Raw genomic sequence first — 17,304 nt, forward strand, 5'->3', positions numbered from 1 at the left:
TCGACCTGGGACGCTGAGGACCCAAGTCAATACTCCAAAGTCACTGGCTTGAGTGCAGGCTCACTGGCTCAGCTGGAGCCCCCCCAGTCAAGGCACATATGAGAAGCAATCAGTGAACAACTGAAGTGACCAAACTACGAGTTGATGCTTCTCATCTCCCTTCCTGCCCATCTCTCTCATACAAGAAAAAAAAAAGTATACTACACGATTCTCCTAATATAAAAAGTATAAAAACAAGCAAGACTAATATATGCTTTAGAAGTCAGGGTAGTAGTTACCCTTCAGGATGGAGGGTAGGCAATGCCTTTAAGGAGACAAGAGGGGGTCTCTGTGGTGCTGGTAGTGATTTGTTTCTTACCTGGGTGCTAGTCAGAGCAGTGTGTCCAGTTTATGAAAACTGCCTGACTGTGTATTTATGATATATGCACTTTTATATATGTACGTTATTGTTATATAGAATGCTTTTATAAAAAATTAACTCCTTATCGTGTCATTAAAGTCCCCTCATAATCAGGTCCATCACTGTCTATACCACATAACATCTTGGCTCCCGAATCCCACCCGTACCTGGACTCTAACTTTCCCGAACTTTTCTAACCCAATTGTAGAAAGGTGTCCAATCCAAAGCTCTCCTTCTGTTGATCAGTCTTCTCATGCAGTGTTATGTTCCATCTCCCTATGGTCACACGCATTGTATTCTCCTCCTGCATCAGCCTACCTTCCTTTGCCTCCTTGGAAAGTTCCCACTCAGCCTTCAAGGCTTAGCTCGAGCATCCTTTCTCTGAGGGTCCTATCCAGTGGTGGAATTCAACCGGTTTGCCCTGGATCAGCAGAACCGATACCTAATCTTTTGCTGAGTTCGGTGAATTGGTTGTTAAAATGGCACTCATAATCAGGGTTCTCTCTAAGGTGGGTGCTTGGGCATCCACCCAATGTGGAAATCAAAAATTTACTTTCCTTACTCTTTTTTAACATTCGTCTGCGCAACAGCATATTATAAGCACCTGTAGTTATGTTCATTCCGTCCACAGGTGAAAAAACCTGCAAGTGAGGACGCCAATCAAGAAGCAATATGGAAGTTTCTTAAATAACAGTTTTATTGTTTTTTGTCAGGTATTATTTAATGATTTTCATTAATATTTTAAAACTCTTATAATCTACTTTTGTGTACCTCTTTTATTGTTCTTATTTAAGTATTAAATCCATGAAATAATAAACTACCTTTTGGTATATAGTTTTGTTATACTTAAAATGGTCATCAGGGCAGAGAATCAGTTGTTAAATTATTTGAATCCCATGACTACTAATGAATATATATATATATATATATATATATATATATATATATATATTACTACACCTCATATATATATGGTCTACCAGAAAGTTCTGTTTGTTTTTGGAATAAAACAAAATACAAATTTTTCTTACCGTCAATAAACTTTTATTAAATAATATAATTGCCATTATTATTAAAGATTTTGCCCTGGCCGGTTGGCTCAGCAGTAGAGCGTTGGCCTGGCGTGCAGGGGACCCGGGTTCGATTCCCGGCCAGGGCACATAGGAGAAGCGCCCATTTGCTTCTCTCCCCCCCCACCCCCTCCTTCCTCTCTGACTCTCTCTTCCCCTCCCGCAGCCAAGGCTCCATTGGAGCAAAGATGGCCTGGGCGCTGGGGATGGCTCTTTGGCCTCTGCCCCAGGCGCTAGAGTGGCTCTGGTCGCAGCAAAGCGACGCCCTGGAGGGGCAGAGCATCGCCCCCTGGTGGGCAGAGCGTTGCCCCTGGTGGGCGTGCCGGGTGGATCCCGGTCGGGCGCATGCGGGAGTCTGTCTGACTGTCTCTCCCCATTTCCAGCTTCAGAAAAATACAAAAAAAAAAAAAGATTTGCCCTGGCCGGTTGGCTCAGCGGTAGAGCGTCAGCCTGGCGTGCGGGGGACCCGGGTTCGATTCCCGGCCAGGGCACATAGGAGAAGCGCCCATTTGCTTCTCCACCCCCACACCCTCCTTCCTCTCTGTCTCTCTCTTCCCCTCCCGCAGCCAAGGCTCCATTGGAGCAAAGATGGCCCAGGCGCTGGGGATGGCTCCTTGGCCTCTGCCCCAGGCGCTAGAGTGGCTCTGGTCGCGGCAGAGCGACACCCCGGAGGGGCAGAGCATCGCCCCCTGGTGGGCAGAGCGTAGCCCCTGGTGGGCGTGCCGGGTGGATCCCGGTCGGGCGCATGCGGGAATCTGTCTGACTGTCTCTCCCCATTTCCAGCTTCAGAAAAATACAAAAAAAAAAAAAAGAAGAAGAAAAAAAAAAAAAAAAAAAAGATTTCTTGCCAGCATGAGGGCAATTTGTATATCCCATTTTTGAAAAATGTTTTCTCTTTTGATGTGAAAAATTGAACTAGTGCTTGTTTGATACCTTCTTCATTTTTGAATTTTTTGCCCTTCAAAAAATTTTGTAAGGACAAAAACAAGTGATAGTTGGAGGGTGCTAAGTCCGGGGAATATGGTGGATGCGACAGACATGCTTCTGTAGCATTTCTTCCTTGTTGAAATTCGTAAAAATTACAGTGGTGTAAATGTGTAGCCATGGGTACACTATGGCTTCACACATAAGACTAACGTGAATCAACTTTGTTTTAGTTAATTTGCTACGTCAGTATGTATACATTAAGTGATAAAAATAGAGAGGCATAGATGCGCCAAATAAACATGTGCTTACATGTCGAAACTTGTTGTGATAGAAACGGACAGAACTTTCCGATAGACCATATATATATATTACTCCACCTCACCAGTAATCAGGAAAATGCAACCTAAAACAATAATGAGCCTGACCAGGCGGTGGCGCAGTGGAGAGAGCGTCGGACTGAGATGCGGAGGACCCAGGTTCGAGACCCCGAGGTCACCAGCTTGAGCACATGGCTCATTTGTTTGAGCAAAGCTTACCAGCTTGGACCCAAGGTTGCTGGCTTGAGCAAGGGGTCACTCGGTCTGCTGAAGGCTCACGGTTAAGGCACATATGAGAAAGCAATCAATGAACAACTAAAGTGTCACAACGAAAAACTAATGATTGATGCTTCTCATCTCTCTCCGTTCCTGTCTGTCCCTATCTATCCCTCTCTCTCTCTCTCTCTCTCTCTGTAAAAAAAACACACCAAAAAACAAAAACAAAAACAAAAAACAATAACGAGCTATATTGGGGTGTGGGGGTTCACTAAACTAAACTTCTAGATTTTTTTTTTTTTTGTATTTTTCTGAAGTTGGAAATGGGGAGGCAGAACGCATGCGCCTGACTGGGATCCACCCGGCATGCCCACCAGGGGCGATGCTCTGCCCATCAGGGGTGTTGCTCTGTTGCAACCAGAGCCATTCTAGTGCCTGAGGCAGAGGCCACAGAGCCATCCTCAGCACCCAGGCCAACTTTGCTCCAATGGAGCCTTGGCTGTGGGAGGGGAAGAGAGAGACAGAGGCAGGAGAGGGGGAGGGGTGGAGAAGCAGATGGGCGCTTCTCCTGTGTGCCCTGGCCAGGAATCGAACCTGGGACTCCTGAACGCCAGGCTGATGCTCTACCACTGAGCCAACCGGCCAGGGCCTAAACTTCTAGATTTTAAAAGTATAAAAATCAGACATGTAGAAGTATGCTCATAGCAGCGTTACTTGCAATGGCAAAACACTGGAAACAATCCAAGGTCCACTGACCAGCAAATGCATGAATAAACTCTGGGGTATTAGTACAGTGAAATTCAGCTGTGAAAATAAATGAGCTACAGCTGCATGCAGTAACATGAATGAATTCCAAATAAATGTTAAGTGAAAAATGTTAAGTAAGCTATAGAATATAGATGAGACCATGTATATAAAGTGCAATATATGTCAAACTAAGTAATATATTATTTGGGCATATAGTAAATATAATAAAAAGGAAATAAACACAAAATTCAAGACAGTGATGACTTCTGGGGAGGAAGCAGAGGGTTTGGATCTAGGAGGGACTTGGGGGACTTCAAAAGTGTTGGTGAGCCCTGGCCGGTTGGCTCAGCGGTAGAGCGTCGGCCTAGCGTGCGGAGGACCCGGGTTCGATTCCCGGCCAGGGCACACAGGAGAAGCGCCCATTTGCTTCTCCACCCCCCCACCCCCTCCTTCCTCTCTGTCTCTCTCGTCCCCTCCCGCAGCCAAGGCTCCATTGGAGCAAAGATGGCCCGGGCGCTGGGGATGGCTCTGTGGCCTCTGCCCCAGGCGCTAGAGTGGCTCTGGTCGCAACATGGCGACGCCCAGGATGGGCAGAGCATCGCCCCCTGGTGGGCAGAGCATCGCCCCTGGTGGGCGTGCCGGGTGGATCCCGGTCGGGCGCATGCGGGAGTCTGTCTGACTGTCTCTCCCTGTTTCCAGCTTCAGAAAAATGGAAAAAAAAAAAAAAAAAAAAAGTGTTGGTGAACTGGGCATTCAGTATACAGGTATCCATTTTATTGCTATATTTTAAAACTTCCCATAGCCCTGGCCGGTTGGCTCAGCGGTAGAGCATCGGCCTGGTGTGCGGGGGACCCGGGTTCGATTCCCGGCCAGGGCACACAGGAGAAGCGCCCATTTGCTTCTCCACCCCCCCCTTCCTCTCTGTCTCTCTCTTCCCCTCCCGCAGCCAAGGCTCCATTGGAGCAAAGATGGCCTGGGCGCTGGGGATGGCTCCTTGGCCTCTACCCCAGGTGCTAGAGTGGCTCTGGTCGTGGCAGAGCGACGCCCTGGAGGGGCAGAGCATCGCCCCCTGGTGGGCAGAGCATCGCCCCTGGTGGGCGTGCCGGGTGGATCCCGGTGGGGCGCATGTGGGGGTCTGTCTGACTGTCTCTCTCTCCCCGTTTCCAGCTTCGGAAAAATCCAAAACAAAAACAAAAACAAACAAACAAACAAAAAACTTCCCATATATGTAAGTCTTCTTTCTTGCTTTTCAGTAAAGCAATTGGCTTTTCTTCATAAAAATCCTGCAGCAATATTTTTAGGCCAACCGAATGGCAAATATTAAAGATATTAATACCTAGGATCCGTGTGGATGAAGGGAAAAAGACTAATTTCACACATTAGAGAAAGTGAAAGTTCGTAAAGGTATTTTTAGAAGTTAATTTGGCAATATTAATAAAAAGAAGTTTGCATATTTTGTAAACCGTCTGACCCAGTAATTTTGCTTTTAGGAAACAGGCCCTATGAAAATCCATGCACATCTGCCCAAAGATATATATGTAAAACTGTTGACTGCAATACTGTTTATAATAGTTAAAACCTGGAAAGAGCCTGACCAGGCGGTGGCGCAGTGGATAGAGTGTTGGACTGGGATGCATAGGACCCAGGTTCGAGACCCTGAGGTCGCCAGTTTGAGTGCGGGCCCATCTGGTTTAAGCAAAGTTCTCCAGCTTGGACCCAAGGTCGCTGGCTTGAGTAAGGGGTTACTCGGTCTGCTGAAGGCCCACGGTCAAGGCACATATGAGAAAGCAATCAATGAACAACTAAGGTGTTGCAATGAAAGACTAATGATTGATGCTTCTCATCTCTCTCCGTTCTTGTCTGTCTGTCCCTATCTATCCCTCTCTCTGACTCTATGTAAAAAAAAAAAAAACTGGAAAGAACATAAATATTTTCTACTAAGTGAATGAGTGAATAACGTAGTATGGCAACATTTATACTATAGAATATTACACTGCTGATAAATAAACCTCTACAAACCGACAGGAGATCACCAGGATATATTAAGTGAAAAAAGAAATCACAAATTAATTCATAAAATATGACTTCTCATTTAAGTATACACACACACACACACACACACACAGATTATTCATAGTAGTAACTGTCAATTTCCATGTCTATAGCAAGTTCTAAGTGTTGAGCCCTACTGAGCTCTGTTCTAAATGCTTTACACCTATTAACTCACTTAATCTTCATAACAATACTATGTGGTAGGTATCGTTAACAACATTTTACAGATGAAAAAACTGAGGCACAGAAGTTAGGTACCTGCCCAAGGTCATATAACAAGGAAAGAACAGAGTCAATATTCAAAACCAGGCCCTGTGGTTCCAGAGTCTGAGCTCCTAACTATCATGTCACATGGCATTTCTTGAAAATAAGCACACATAGAAAAAGCATTGAATTCCCATACTCTACACTAGAGAAGGGCAGAAGAGTAAAGGGACTTTCATTCCATTTATTTCTATAGTGTTTTAAATTTGGGCAACACTCCTATAATAAAATATAAAGAGGTGCCTGACCAGGCGGTGGCGCAGTGGATGGAGCATTGGACTGGGATGTGGAGGACCCAGGTTCGAGACCCACGGTCGCTGGCTTGTGCGCGGGCTCATCTGGTTTGAGCAAGGCTCACCAGCTTGGGCTCAGGGTCGCGGGCTCAAGCAAGGGGTCACTCAGTCTGCTGTAGCCCCCGGTCGAGGCACGTATGAGAAATCAGTCAATGAACAACTAGGGAACCGCAACAAGGAATTGATGTTTCTCATCTTTCTCCATTCCTGTCTGTCTGTCCCTATCTGTCCCTCTTTCTAAAAAAAAGAAAAAATATATATAAAGAGGTAACTTCATGCTAAACATGGAGTCAGAGGTGAGGTCTGACAGCTATTCATTCTTTAGCAATTCACTTTCTCTCTCTGGGCCTCCATTTTCAACCTGCAAAATCGGAATAATTCCTACCCTGCCTTTAGGCAGGTAGGAACATGTGTAGGAACAGTGTGAAAGTGCTTTGCAAACCATAAATCACTTCACAAAGGTGAGACTACATTAATTTCCCAAGGAGCTATATGGAAAGACTGTGAGGGAGGTGGATGGATGAGATAAACTGTCTAAATGAGCCTGTGAATAAATCACCCTCCAATATCAGGGAACCTTGTCAGCATGGTCATGGTCTTCACCCCACAACCCCAACAGAGAGCCCAGGGGGGAAACCCAGGCCCCTCTCTGCTTGGTGCCACTGGTTGTTTTCTGAAGCTGGAATGATAACAGGGCTGTTCATGGGCTCCAGGGAATTTTAGGAATACTCTCAAAATGTCTAGTGGGGTGGTCCCCAATGGAACCCTCTGAAAGGCAAGATACAAAGTGGAGCATTCTTCTCCAGGAAAAAAAAGCAGCAGAGCTAATCACAAGGTAAGCAGACTCTAGCCCCATAAACAATCTTGGGAAGAAGCCCAGCCACCTCCAAATTACAGGCGGTCTTTCACTCTGTTCAAACAAATCTTGAGCTGTGACTCACTTCCCAGAGCAGGGAGGGAGTGGGTAAACACATAGCTGAGGGGAGATCTAGATGCTGGGAGATAAACAGGGAGGCCCCATCACATCTCACGTTCAGGAAAACAGGGAAAGATCTATGGGAAAAGTCAAGTTTCCCCAAATCCCACTCCCCAGGTTTCTATGATGGCCATGAGGACTGGGAGGTAGGTGAGGGGCAAGGGTCGTTCTAAGAGAAATAAGGGAAGTGGAGAGTGCCCCTGAGCCAGAACTCAGCATCCTTAATTCATTTTCACTCTGTAACCCGCTCCTCCATCACTTTGTCCCTCAATCGTCCCCTCTCCCATCGAATGTACGTATGTGGTCTCTCAAGCTACTTTAGTAACAGCCACCTCAGTTGTCTCCCTCTGAGAAATGGGAATAGCTAGCCCCTTGAAACAGTGGCTCCCAAGAGGCCAGGGTGAGGAAAGCACCAATAAAGTAAAAGAGGAGGGCCAGATGGGGTGTGGGGGCTTACACCCTCTCTGCTGAGACTTCCAACCCACTCAGCTTGCAGGTGTCATGTGCCCATGGCACTGCCTTCTGAAAAGCTCTCTGGCCGGAACAGGTCCTTTACTGAATATGACACAAAGATCATACAAAACAAGTGTTTGCTTTTTGCCTGGCTACCTGCCCAAACTGCATGGGCTGGACACCCTCTGTGCAGAGGGCTGACAGGGTGACTGGGAGGCCTGGCAGGGGAGTGTATGAATAGAGGGAGGCAGGCTCCCAAACTCTCAGCTCTGAAGGAGACAGACATCTTTTTCTGAACCAGTCTCTCTCCAGAAAACCTGCCTAATACCCAGCCAACATGGATGAAGGGACACTTCCTCAGTGTACTCTCCCCTCAAAGGGCTGGCACCAGACACTCTGCCCTCTCTAGTCCCTAACTACCATTTTTTTGTGGATTTTTGCGTTTGTGTCCTCCATTCCCTTTTTCTTCCTTCATCTACCCATTCCATCCTACCCTATGTTTTCTTCTCCTCTTCCTGTCCCTGCTGGCCAGGCTTAAATCTGGACCACCAGTCTCCCTGGCACATACCCATGCCCCCAACTAAACCTTCCCAACCCTAATAAACAAAAGTATTTCACAAGACTCTCCATCACCCAAAGAGGCATATACCAGAATTACCAGCAGGCAGGGAAGCTTGTCTCACCTGCTTTGAGCACACACACGTGTCTGGAACCGAAACCATCTGGGAGCACACCCCCCCCCCTCCCTGGAGAAATATGGGCCAATGTTCGTGCCAAATGCATGGTGACTGATGACGCCTCCTCTCTCAGAACCTCCAGCTGAGCTCACGATTTCCCAAATTCCTGGTAAGCTTGGAGACAACAGCTGTGGTGCTCCTGAAAGTGAGAATCTGGCAATGAATGAAGGAGATGAAATGGTGTGAGGAGGAATTTAGGGCTTGAGTTTGCAGCAGAGATTATGAGAGGAAAGAAGAGCCAGTCACCAAACTTGAAAGGTTCCTCTGCCCAGGAGTTTCTTCCCCACCCAAGTGTCAAAGAGCCAGGGCTTCCACCACTTTATAATCCATCCATTCATTTGGAATAAGCATCAATGACTCTAGATAAATCTTATTTTAAAATATAACTATGATGACCCAGCAATTCCATTCCTAGCTACTTCTCTTCAAGAGAAATGAAAACAAAGGTAACCACAAAACTGTGTCAATGAATGTTCATGGCAGCATTATTCATAAACAAAAAGCAGAAACAACCCAAATGTTCACCAACATCTATCCATAAGGAATACATGTGATAATATATCCATACAATGGAGCATTATTCAGCCATCAAGAGGAATGAAGCACTGATTCACGATAGAACATAGATCAACTTTAAAAACATTATGCTAATTGAAAGTCAGTCACAAGGAATCACATATATGATTAAATTTATATAAAATATCTAGAATAGGCAAATCCATAAAGAAAGTAGACCGGTGGTTGTCAACTGCTTGGGGTGCGAGGTGGGCATGAGTGACTGCTAATGAGTCTGGATGGGGTGAGAAAAATGTTCTAAAATTGATTGTGTTGATGTCTGTCTGTACAACGTTGTGAATATATTGAAAACCATTGAATTGTACACTTTAAAAGGGTGATTTGTACAGTATGTAAATTATATCTCAGTAAAATGAGGCTCATGGTAAGCCTTTAATAAATCACAGCTTTAGTTATATATTAAAAGTAAAAATAGCCCTGGCCGGTTGGCTCAGCGGTAGAGCGTAGGCCTAGCGTGCGGAGGACCCGGGTTCGATTCCCGGCCAGGGCACACAGGAGAAGCGCCCATTTGCTTCTCCACCCCTCCACCGCGCCTTCCTCTCTGTCTCTCTCTTCCCCTCCCACAGCGAGGCTCCATTGGAGCAAAGATGGCCCGGGCGCTGGGGATGGCTCTGTGGCCTCTGCCTCAGGCGCTAGAATGGCTCTGGTCGTAACATGGCGACGCCCAGGATGGGCAGAGCATCGCCCCATGGTAGGCATGCCGGGTGGATCCCGGTCGGGCGCATGCGGGAGTCTGTCTGACTGTCTCTCCCTGTTTCCAGCTTCAGAAAAATGCAAAAAAAAAAAGGTAAAAATAGTGTGACTCAGGAAGACTTGGTATTAAACTATATAATTCAGCTTTCTGAGGTCCTAAAGAAACAACACCTCTTCCAGGGTAAAGATAAAGCTTCAGACTGCAGCAGATGAAAAAACTCTCCATATCCATGGAGGCATTGAAAGAACTTCTCTGACCAAAACTAATCAAGATATAAAACGAGAGAATAAAAATAGTGCAAATATCTAAGGAAGGATAACACTGCTAGATTATTTAAAGGGAATCAATCACCTTATCAAAGAGCCCATCATGGGACCCAAGCTCCTTGCCCACATCAGAAAAAGGAGGAGGAGGAAAGGGGCCCAGAGGGGATGGCAAAATATGAACCTTGACCATCACTCTGTCTAAGCCAGTCCTGTCTGAGCTAGGACTAGTAAAGGTCTCCCAGATCTTCACCCTGGGTCTGCCTACAGGCCCCTTCTTATCTTCAGGTGTCTCCTTCCTCCACTGGCAGAGGAAAGGGGAAAGGAACAGAGAAGAACAAACAAATGCAATGTAATGAGAAGGAACAAACCTTAACCAGACCAGAGAGTTCCCATATTCTTGCTCTATCACTTGCCCAAGGGTTTTAGGGTACAACAGTCTAGACCAGTGGTCGTTAACCTGGTCACTACCGCCCACTAGTGGGCGTTCCAGCTTTCATGGTGGGCGGTAGCGGAGCAACCAAAGTATAAATAAAAAGATAGATTTAACTACAGTGTATCCGTAAAGTCATGGTGCACTTTTTTTTATTTTTTTATTTTTCTGAAGTTGGAAACAGGGAGGCAGTCAGACAGACTCCTGCATGCGCCCGACCGGGATCCACCCGGCACGCCCACCAGGGGGCAATGCTCTGCCCATCTGGGGCGTCGCTCTGTTGCAACCAGAGCCATTCTAGTGCCTGAGGCAGAGGCCACAGAGCCATCCTCAGCACCCGGGCCAACCCTGCTCCAATGGAGCCCCGGCTGCAGGAGGGGAAGAGAGAGACGGAGAGGAAGGAGAGGGGGAGGGGTGAAGCAGATGGGCGCTTCTCCTGTGTGTCCTGGCTGGGAATCGAACCTGGGACTCCTGCATGCCAGGCTGACGCTCTACCACTGAGCCAGGGCCCATGGTGCACTTTTGACTGGTCACAGGAAAGCAACAAAAGATGATAGAAATGTGAAATCTGCACCAAAAAGAAAAACTCTCTCAGTTTCATACTTACTCAGTGCAGTTTGATGTGGGCTCACGCACAGATTTTTTAGGGCTCCTTAGGTAGCTATCCCGTATAGCCTCTACAGACTCGTCACTGACTGATGGCCTACAAGAACGGGGTTTCTCCACCAAACTGCTGGTTTCCTTCAACTGCTTATCCCACCGAATAATGTTATTCCTATGTGGTGGCGCTTCGTTATAAACTCAACGATATTCATGTTGCACTTTGGTCACGGATTAGAATTTAGCGAGCCACAGAACACATTGAACTTTCCTCTGTACCGTCCACATCTCCACTGGCATGGCCGTGGGCTGCTCCGCTGTATACACGGTGTTACCTCATCATCTGCGCATGCGCACATGCTGCCACATCATCCTACAGAAACTGGGAGGGTTTTCCTTTTATTTGGTGCAGATTTCACATTTCTATTGTCTTTTTTTTTTTGTATTTTTCTGAAGCTGGAAACAGGGGAGGCAGTCAGACAGACTCCCGCATGCACTGACCGGAATCCACCCGGCATGCCCACCAGGGGGCGATGCTCTGCCATCAAGGGCGTTGCTCTGTTGCGACTAGAGTCACTCTAGCGCTTGGGGCAGAGGCCAAGGAGCCATCCCCAGCGCCCGGGCCAACTTTTGCTCCAATGGAGCCTCGGCTGTGGGAGGGGAAGAGAGAGAGAGAGAGGAAGGAGAGGGGGAGGGGTGGAGAAGCAGATGGGCGCCTCTCCTGTGTGCCCTGGCCAGGAATTGAACCCGGGACTTCCACACGCCAGGCCGACGCTCTACCACTGAGCCAACCGGCCAGGGCCTCTATTGTCTTTTGTTGCTTTCCTGTGACCGGTCAAAAGTGCACCGTGACTTTACATACACACTGTATAGTAAGTTGTTTTATAAAGATTTATTCTGCCAAACTTAGTGAAAATCTGGCATAAATTACTTGGTAAGTAATTATTATTATATGCTTTAACTTGCTGTAACTCTGCTTTATAAATTTAATAAAGTAAAGTTACTTCCCTACTTTATAAATCACCATTACTGTGGAACTGGTGGGCGGTTAGAAAATTTTACTACTAACAGAGAGAGAAAAGTGGGCGGTAGGTATAAAAAGGTTGACTACCCCTGGTCTAGTCTAAGCCAGAAAGTAGCAAAGAGAAAATAATAGCTAATATCTGAGCACTCACTATGTGCCAGGCACTGTGCTAAATGTTTCCTATTAATTACCTTATTTAATTCTCACAACCTTATGAGAAGGATGCAATTGTTCTCCCTGTTTTACAGATGAGGAAAATGAGACTGAAGACATTAAGTTATTTACCTAAGTGATCTTGGGCATAGCAAATATCGAAGTCCTCAGAGCCCACATTGGGTCAGATTCCCAAAACCAGATTCTTAATCACATGCTATTAATAGAAACCACAGAAATCAAAGTTTAACCAAAAATGCTGACATAATTACATTAAGAGGATGGGAAAGAAAAAGAGAGGGTATAGCCATGGCCGGTTGGCTCAGTGGTAGAGCGTCGGCCTGGCGTGCAGGGGTCCCGGGTTCGATTCCAGGCCAGGGCACACAGGAGAAGCACCCATTTGCTTCTCCACCCCTCCCCCTCTCCTTCCTCTCTGTCTCTCTCTTCCCCTCCCGCAGCCGAGGCTCCATTGGAGCAAAGATGGCCCGGGCGCTGGGGATGGCTCCTTGGCCTCTGCCCCAGGCGCTAGAGTGGCTCTGGTCGCAACAGTGCTACGCCCCGGAGGGGCAGAGCATCACCCCCTGGTGGACAGAGCGTCACCCCCTGGTGGGCGTGCCGGGTGGATCCCGGTCGGGCGCACGCGGGAGTCTGTCTGACTGTCTCTCCCTGTTTCTAGCTTCAGAAAAATACAAAATAATAATAATAATAATAATAAAGAGTGGGTATAAGGGGTAGGAGTATAAACTTTCCTATAATTCCTATAGCAAGAAATCAACAGATATCTAAAACTATATTATTTAGAAACATGCCGTAAGCACCAAAAGAATTAAGAGTTGAAAGTGTGTGACCAAGTGGTGGTGCTGTGGATAGAGCACTGGACTGGGATGCAGAGAACCCAGGTTTGAAACCCTGAGGTCGCCAGTCTGAGCACGGGGTCACTGGCTTGAGCCCACATGTTGCTGGCTTGAAGCCCAAGGTCACTGGCTTGAGCAAGGGGTCACTCGCTCTGCTGCAGTACCCTGGTCAAGGCACATATGAAAAAGCAATCAATAAACAACTAAGAAGCCGCAATAAAGAATTGATGCTTCTCATCTCTCCCTTCCTGTCTGTCTGTCCCTCTCTCTCTGTCTTTGTCACAAATACACACACACACACACACACACACACAGAGCTGAAAGTGATTACTTTCATGGAGAGACCTTGAAGCAGGGAATAGCTTGCTATTTTCTTTTAAAAGCCTTCTGCTATTATTAGATCTTTAAAAAATCATGCATATTTCTTCCTTTGAAAAATGATTTTAAGAGAAAAATAAAGAAAATCAGAGATACACCGAAGTCTAATATAGTGAACATCTTTTGCCACACAGCTTCTGTCCTCTTCTGGTAACAGCACTTGGGTTTTGCTTTGGAGACTCTCCCAGTTTCACTGGTTTATTTAATGGGCCTGTCAATCAAGGAACCCCCCTGACCTGGCCCAGGTGTTCCTATTGTCAATGGCATCCTCTTCCTAGAGACTTGAGCAGAATGGAAAAAAGACCTAAAATAGTTGGAACCAATTCACCTCGAAGTAGAAAACCTCCATTAGTTCCTTTCATCTACAAAGGCACCTAACATAGGCCCCGCGACTCCCTTGGTTAGAACTTTTAAGCTTTCCCTTAAATTTTTTGAGCTGCCCATTTTCTTCTAACAAATTCCTCTCCTGATTAAGTTAGCTGGAGTTACCCTGTTGCTTATAACCAAAGAAGCTTAATGGGAATATTTATTGTTTGAAGCTGACTTGTGCTTTTATTTGTCAGTGTAACTTACTACCGTTCACAAATTTTGGACCTAAAAAAATTTATTTTACATCACAATCCAATCAATACACACACATAATATGTACACATAGACATAAATGAAACAAAAGTTTTGCCAAATATGTCTACCCTAACACTGAGAGTGTTCAGTCTATTTCTTTTTTTTAAGACTTTTTTAAAGAGCAGTTTTAGGGTTTAAAACAAAATCAGTGGGAAGGTACAGAGATTTCCCACATACCTTCTGCCCTCCATGTGCATAGACTCCCCTATTATCCACATCATTCACCAGAATGGTATTTTTTTTTTTTTTTTTACCAAGAATGAACCTACATGATTGACACATCATAATCACTCAAAGTTGGTATTTCACCTTAGGGTTCATGCTAATAGAGTGAATGGTATTATACATTCTATGGATTTGGACAAAAGTATAAAGACATATGTCCATCATTAGAGCATACAGAGTATTTCCACTGCCCTAAAAAGTCCTCTATGTTCTATCCATTAATCATTCTCTCACCCTAAAATTTCCTGGTAACTAATGATCTTTTTATTGTTTCCATAGTTTTGTCCTTGCCATGTCATACAGTTGCAATCTATTTATTTTCTAATGCCAGTTCTAACTCACTAAGTTGACTTTAGACCCGCTTAGTGGTTACAATCCAAAGTTTGAAACACAATCCTTATACCTGCTGCAACTGCCTCCAACAATTAAAAACAACCCAGAGACTGTATGACCTGTATTTCCACATCCGTGTGTGGTACACTAAGGCACATGGCCTGGCGGGTGGAGAAATACCAAAGAGTTCCAGGGTCCTGACTCCCCCACTGGGACATACCGATCAGTTAAACTGTCTACACTGCTGACATCAGGAGAAACATTTGTTCATTTACTCAGGCCTTTGCTCATGCACTGAGCACTCACTCAATGGTGTGAATATATGACAGTTCCAGGGTCATAAATTCTATCTGTGGGCTGGCTCACAGGAGAGGAATCCGGGACAAAGCCTGTGTTGTGATCGAGTGAATGTTTACCATCGTCTCTTCCTGCTTAAGAGCTCAGGAATGTCTCCAAGATCGGATCTAGGCAATGATTATTTCATTCCCAGCTTTGAAATAAAATAATTCTCAAGTCCAGCCTAGAAAGAAGGAGTAAAAGTGATTTTCTGTCTCCCTTGTTCTAGAGGTCTCTGATTAGCTTCAAACTATGGTTAGAATTCCTTGGTCACGATTTTCCTACCAACTTTCTGCCCCACTGGGCAAGCAGTAAAACATCAAGGGATAGAAGAGGATGCCAATTCATTCTCAACACTGCCAATGTCTTGGTTTCAAGACCTTTCTGGGTATCTTCTCTACAGCAAGCAAGAAGCACAAACACCCCTCTCTTTTATTTTCCTCATAACCACTGTGCTGCCTCAACCATACCAAAACAGTGAGCAAGAGCATGGTGTAAGACTTGGAGCCAACACAATAGGGAATGGACTTTTCCCATATCTACAGCATCCCATACCTGGGGAGTGGCAGGTCACAGAGACAAGGGATTGGGGGACTGAGGTTGGACAGTAGCAACACCTGTATTGTAAGGTAGTAGAAATGCTCACAGCCTGGGCAGAAATGGAGAGAGGGCTGTGAACAGTGATTATCTCTACCCTAACTTGAAATGAGCAACTATTCTATAAATATTCTTTGAAGAAGAGCCAATTCAGGTGCGGCCAAGTTAGCTACTTCAGGGGCTTGCTGAGACAGGAAGAGCTGAAAGGAATCAGATAGAGTGGAGGAATGGAAAGGGAGGAATACAAACTCCCCATTACACTGGTTCCCATTTCACTCTCATCTACAAAAACTTGGAAATCGATGAAATAGTACACACTCAATCTGGGTTAAGTTCCCCAATAAAGCCTAGAAATAACCACAAGTTACCTTCCTTTGGCCGAGAGGAAAAGCCTATGATCAGCTAGAATGGGGAGGAGGGCAAGGACAGGGAGACAGGGAGTGAGGGGAACAAGGCAGATCGATTAGCACAAGAGAACTCTCCTCTCTTCTCCAACCTCATTCTGTCCAGAAACCCTCGCGTAGGTCACTTCCCTTCCCTTCTCAGCCCAGGTTCTGTCATCTCCTTGTCCTGGGCCTGGATGCTGGAGACCGGAGGAAAACCAACAAACCGTCTCAGGAAGTTATCAGTTGGCTGATAGGGGGAAGGAAGCATAAATGCAAGGGGAAGGGGGGGGGGGGTCGGTGGGAAATAGAGCAGAGAGATGACCCTTACGCAAACAGCCCTAGGCCCTCCTGGCGAGAGCGTTCCTGGCCAGTCTGGGCGTGCTTGCAGTCTCACCTGCCCCAACCCTCCAGTCCACTCTCTACCCTTTTTCTTGTTACTGATCACCCAAAGCATGAAGAAGGGCTGCCTAGGTCACCAGGACCCATAGAAAAGCCCAATCCCCCACGCTGGAACTTCAAGTCCAAAAGAGCTCTGGGATCTCATCCCTGGAGCTCATTCTCCTACAACCCAATCTGCCGCCCACAGGACGCCAGAATAGCGCGCACCAGAGACCGGCGCCGAATCACCGGCAGGAGCCGCAGTGCCGCCCAAGGGGCAGGACCGCCAGAAGTTCCTCGAGACTCAGAAGAATTTCACTATCTGCCGCGCGGCGTGAGAAAAAAGAAAGAGAAACGCCGCGAGGGACCGCACCAAGCGCCGCACAGGTGATGTCGGCGAACTCGCCGCAGAATTGGAAACGAAATATACCTAGATAGGGTGTCGGTGAGGCCGCTTTTTCTTACCGTGGCCTGTCCCTCCGGATGCACGTTCACCAGAGTACACCAGCCCCGCGTCCCGTTCATCTTCTTCCTGCGGGTCTCAGCACTGACCTCACACCAGGGCACTCCGGTGCCTCCAAGTCTGGCGCGCGCGGAACCGCCCCTTTGTATAGACACGTCAGGGACGGGGATTGGCGATAGGGCACGCCTCTAAGGCGCCGTCTGCCAACGAGTGAGCGAAAGAACGGCGTGGGCGTGGCCTAGAGGCTCCAGGGCTTCGGGACACGCCCGTCTGCGCTAGCTCAGATTTACATAAAGGTGGGGCTTGGGCGCTACCTGGGGCTACTTAACTCAAGTTTTACAGTTTCCTCCTTTTCAATTCCAAGATCGGTTTCGGTAAGAGAATCACCCTGCCTGCCCCTAGAGAAGGAATTGAAAAAAAAAAAGCTCCCAGACATTCTTCTCTCTCCACTTACAGGCCAGTCTATAGGCTTTGTGTAGCTAAGCAAATTTCCTCCACCATGTAAATAGAGGTACTAAGTGCCAGCTCACACAAA

General features: G+C 46.6%; 1 protein-coding gene across 3 annotated transcripts in view; it reads right to left on the minus strand.

The window, feature by feature from the left end:
- Positions 1 to 16,896, minus strand: part of TUFT1 (tuftelin 1) — a 42,428-nt gene extending 25,532 nt beyond the window's left edge. Inside the window, exon 1 of one of the 3 annotated variants that reach the window (XM_066262126.1) lies at positions 16,772 to 16,896. In XM_066262126.1, coding sequence (XP_066118223.1) covers positions 16,772 to 16,831 — 60 coding nt within the window. In that variant the 5' untranslated portion in view covers positions 16,832 to 16,896. Of the gene's footprint in view, positions 1 to 16,736 lie in introns of all 3 variants that reach the window. The other 2 variants (XM_066262127.1, XM_066262129.1) reach the window with 2 other exon arrangements.
- Positions 16,897 to 17,304: the final 408 nt, after the last annotated feature.

Source organism: Saccopteryx bilineata, chromosome 2 (genome assembly GCF_036850765.1).
Source record: "Saccopteryx bilineata isolate mSacBil1 chromosome 2, mSacBil1_pri_phased_curated, whole genome shotgun sequence".
Taxonomy (NCBI): Eukaryota; Metazoa; Chordata; class Mammalia; order Chiroptera; family Emballonuridae; genus Saccopteryx; species Saccopteryx bilineata.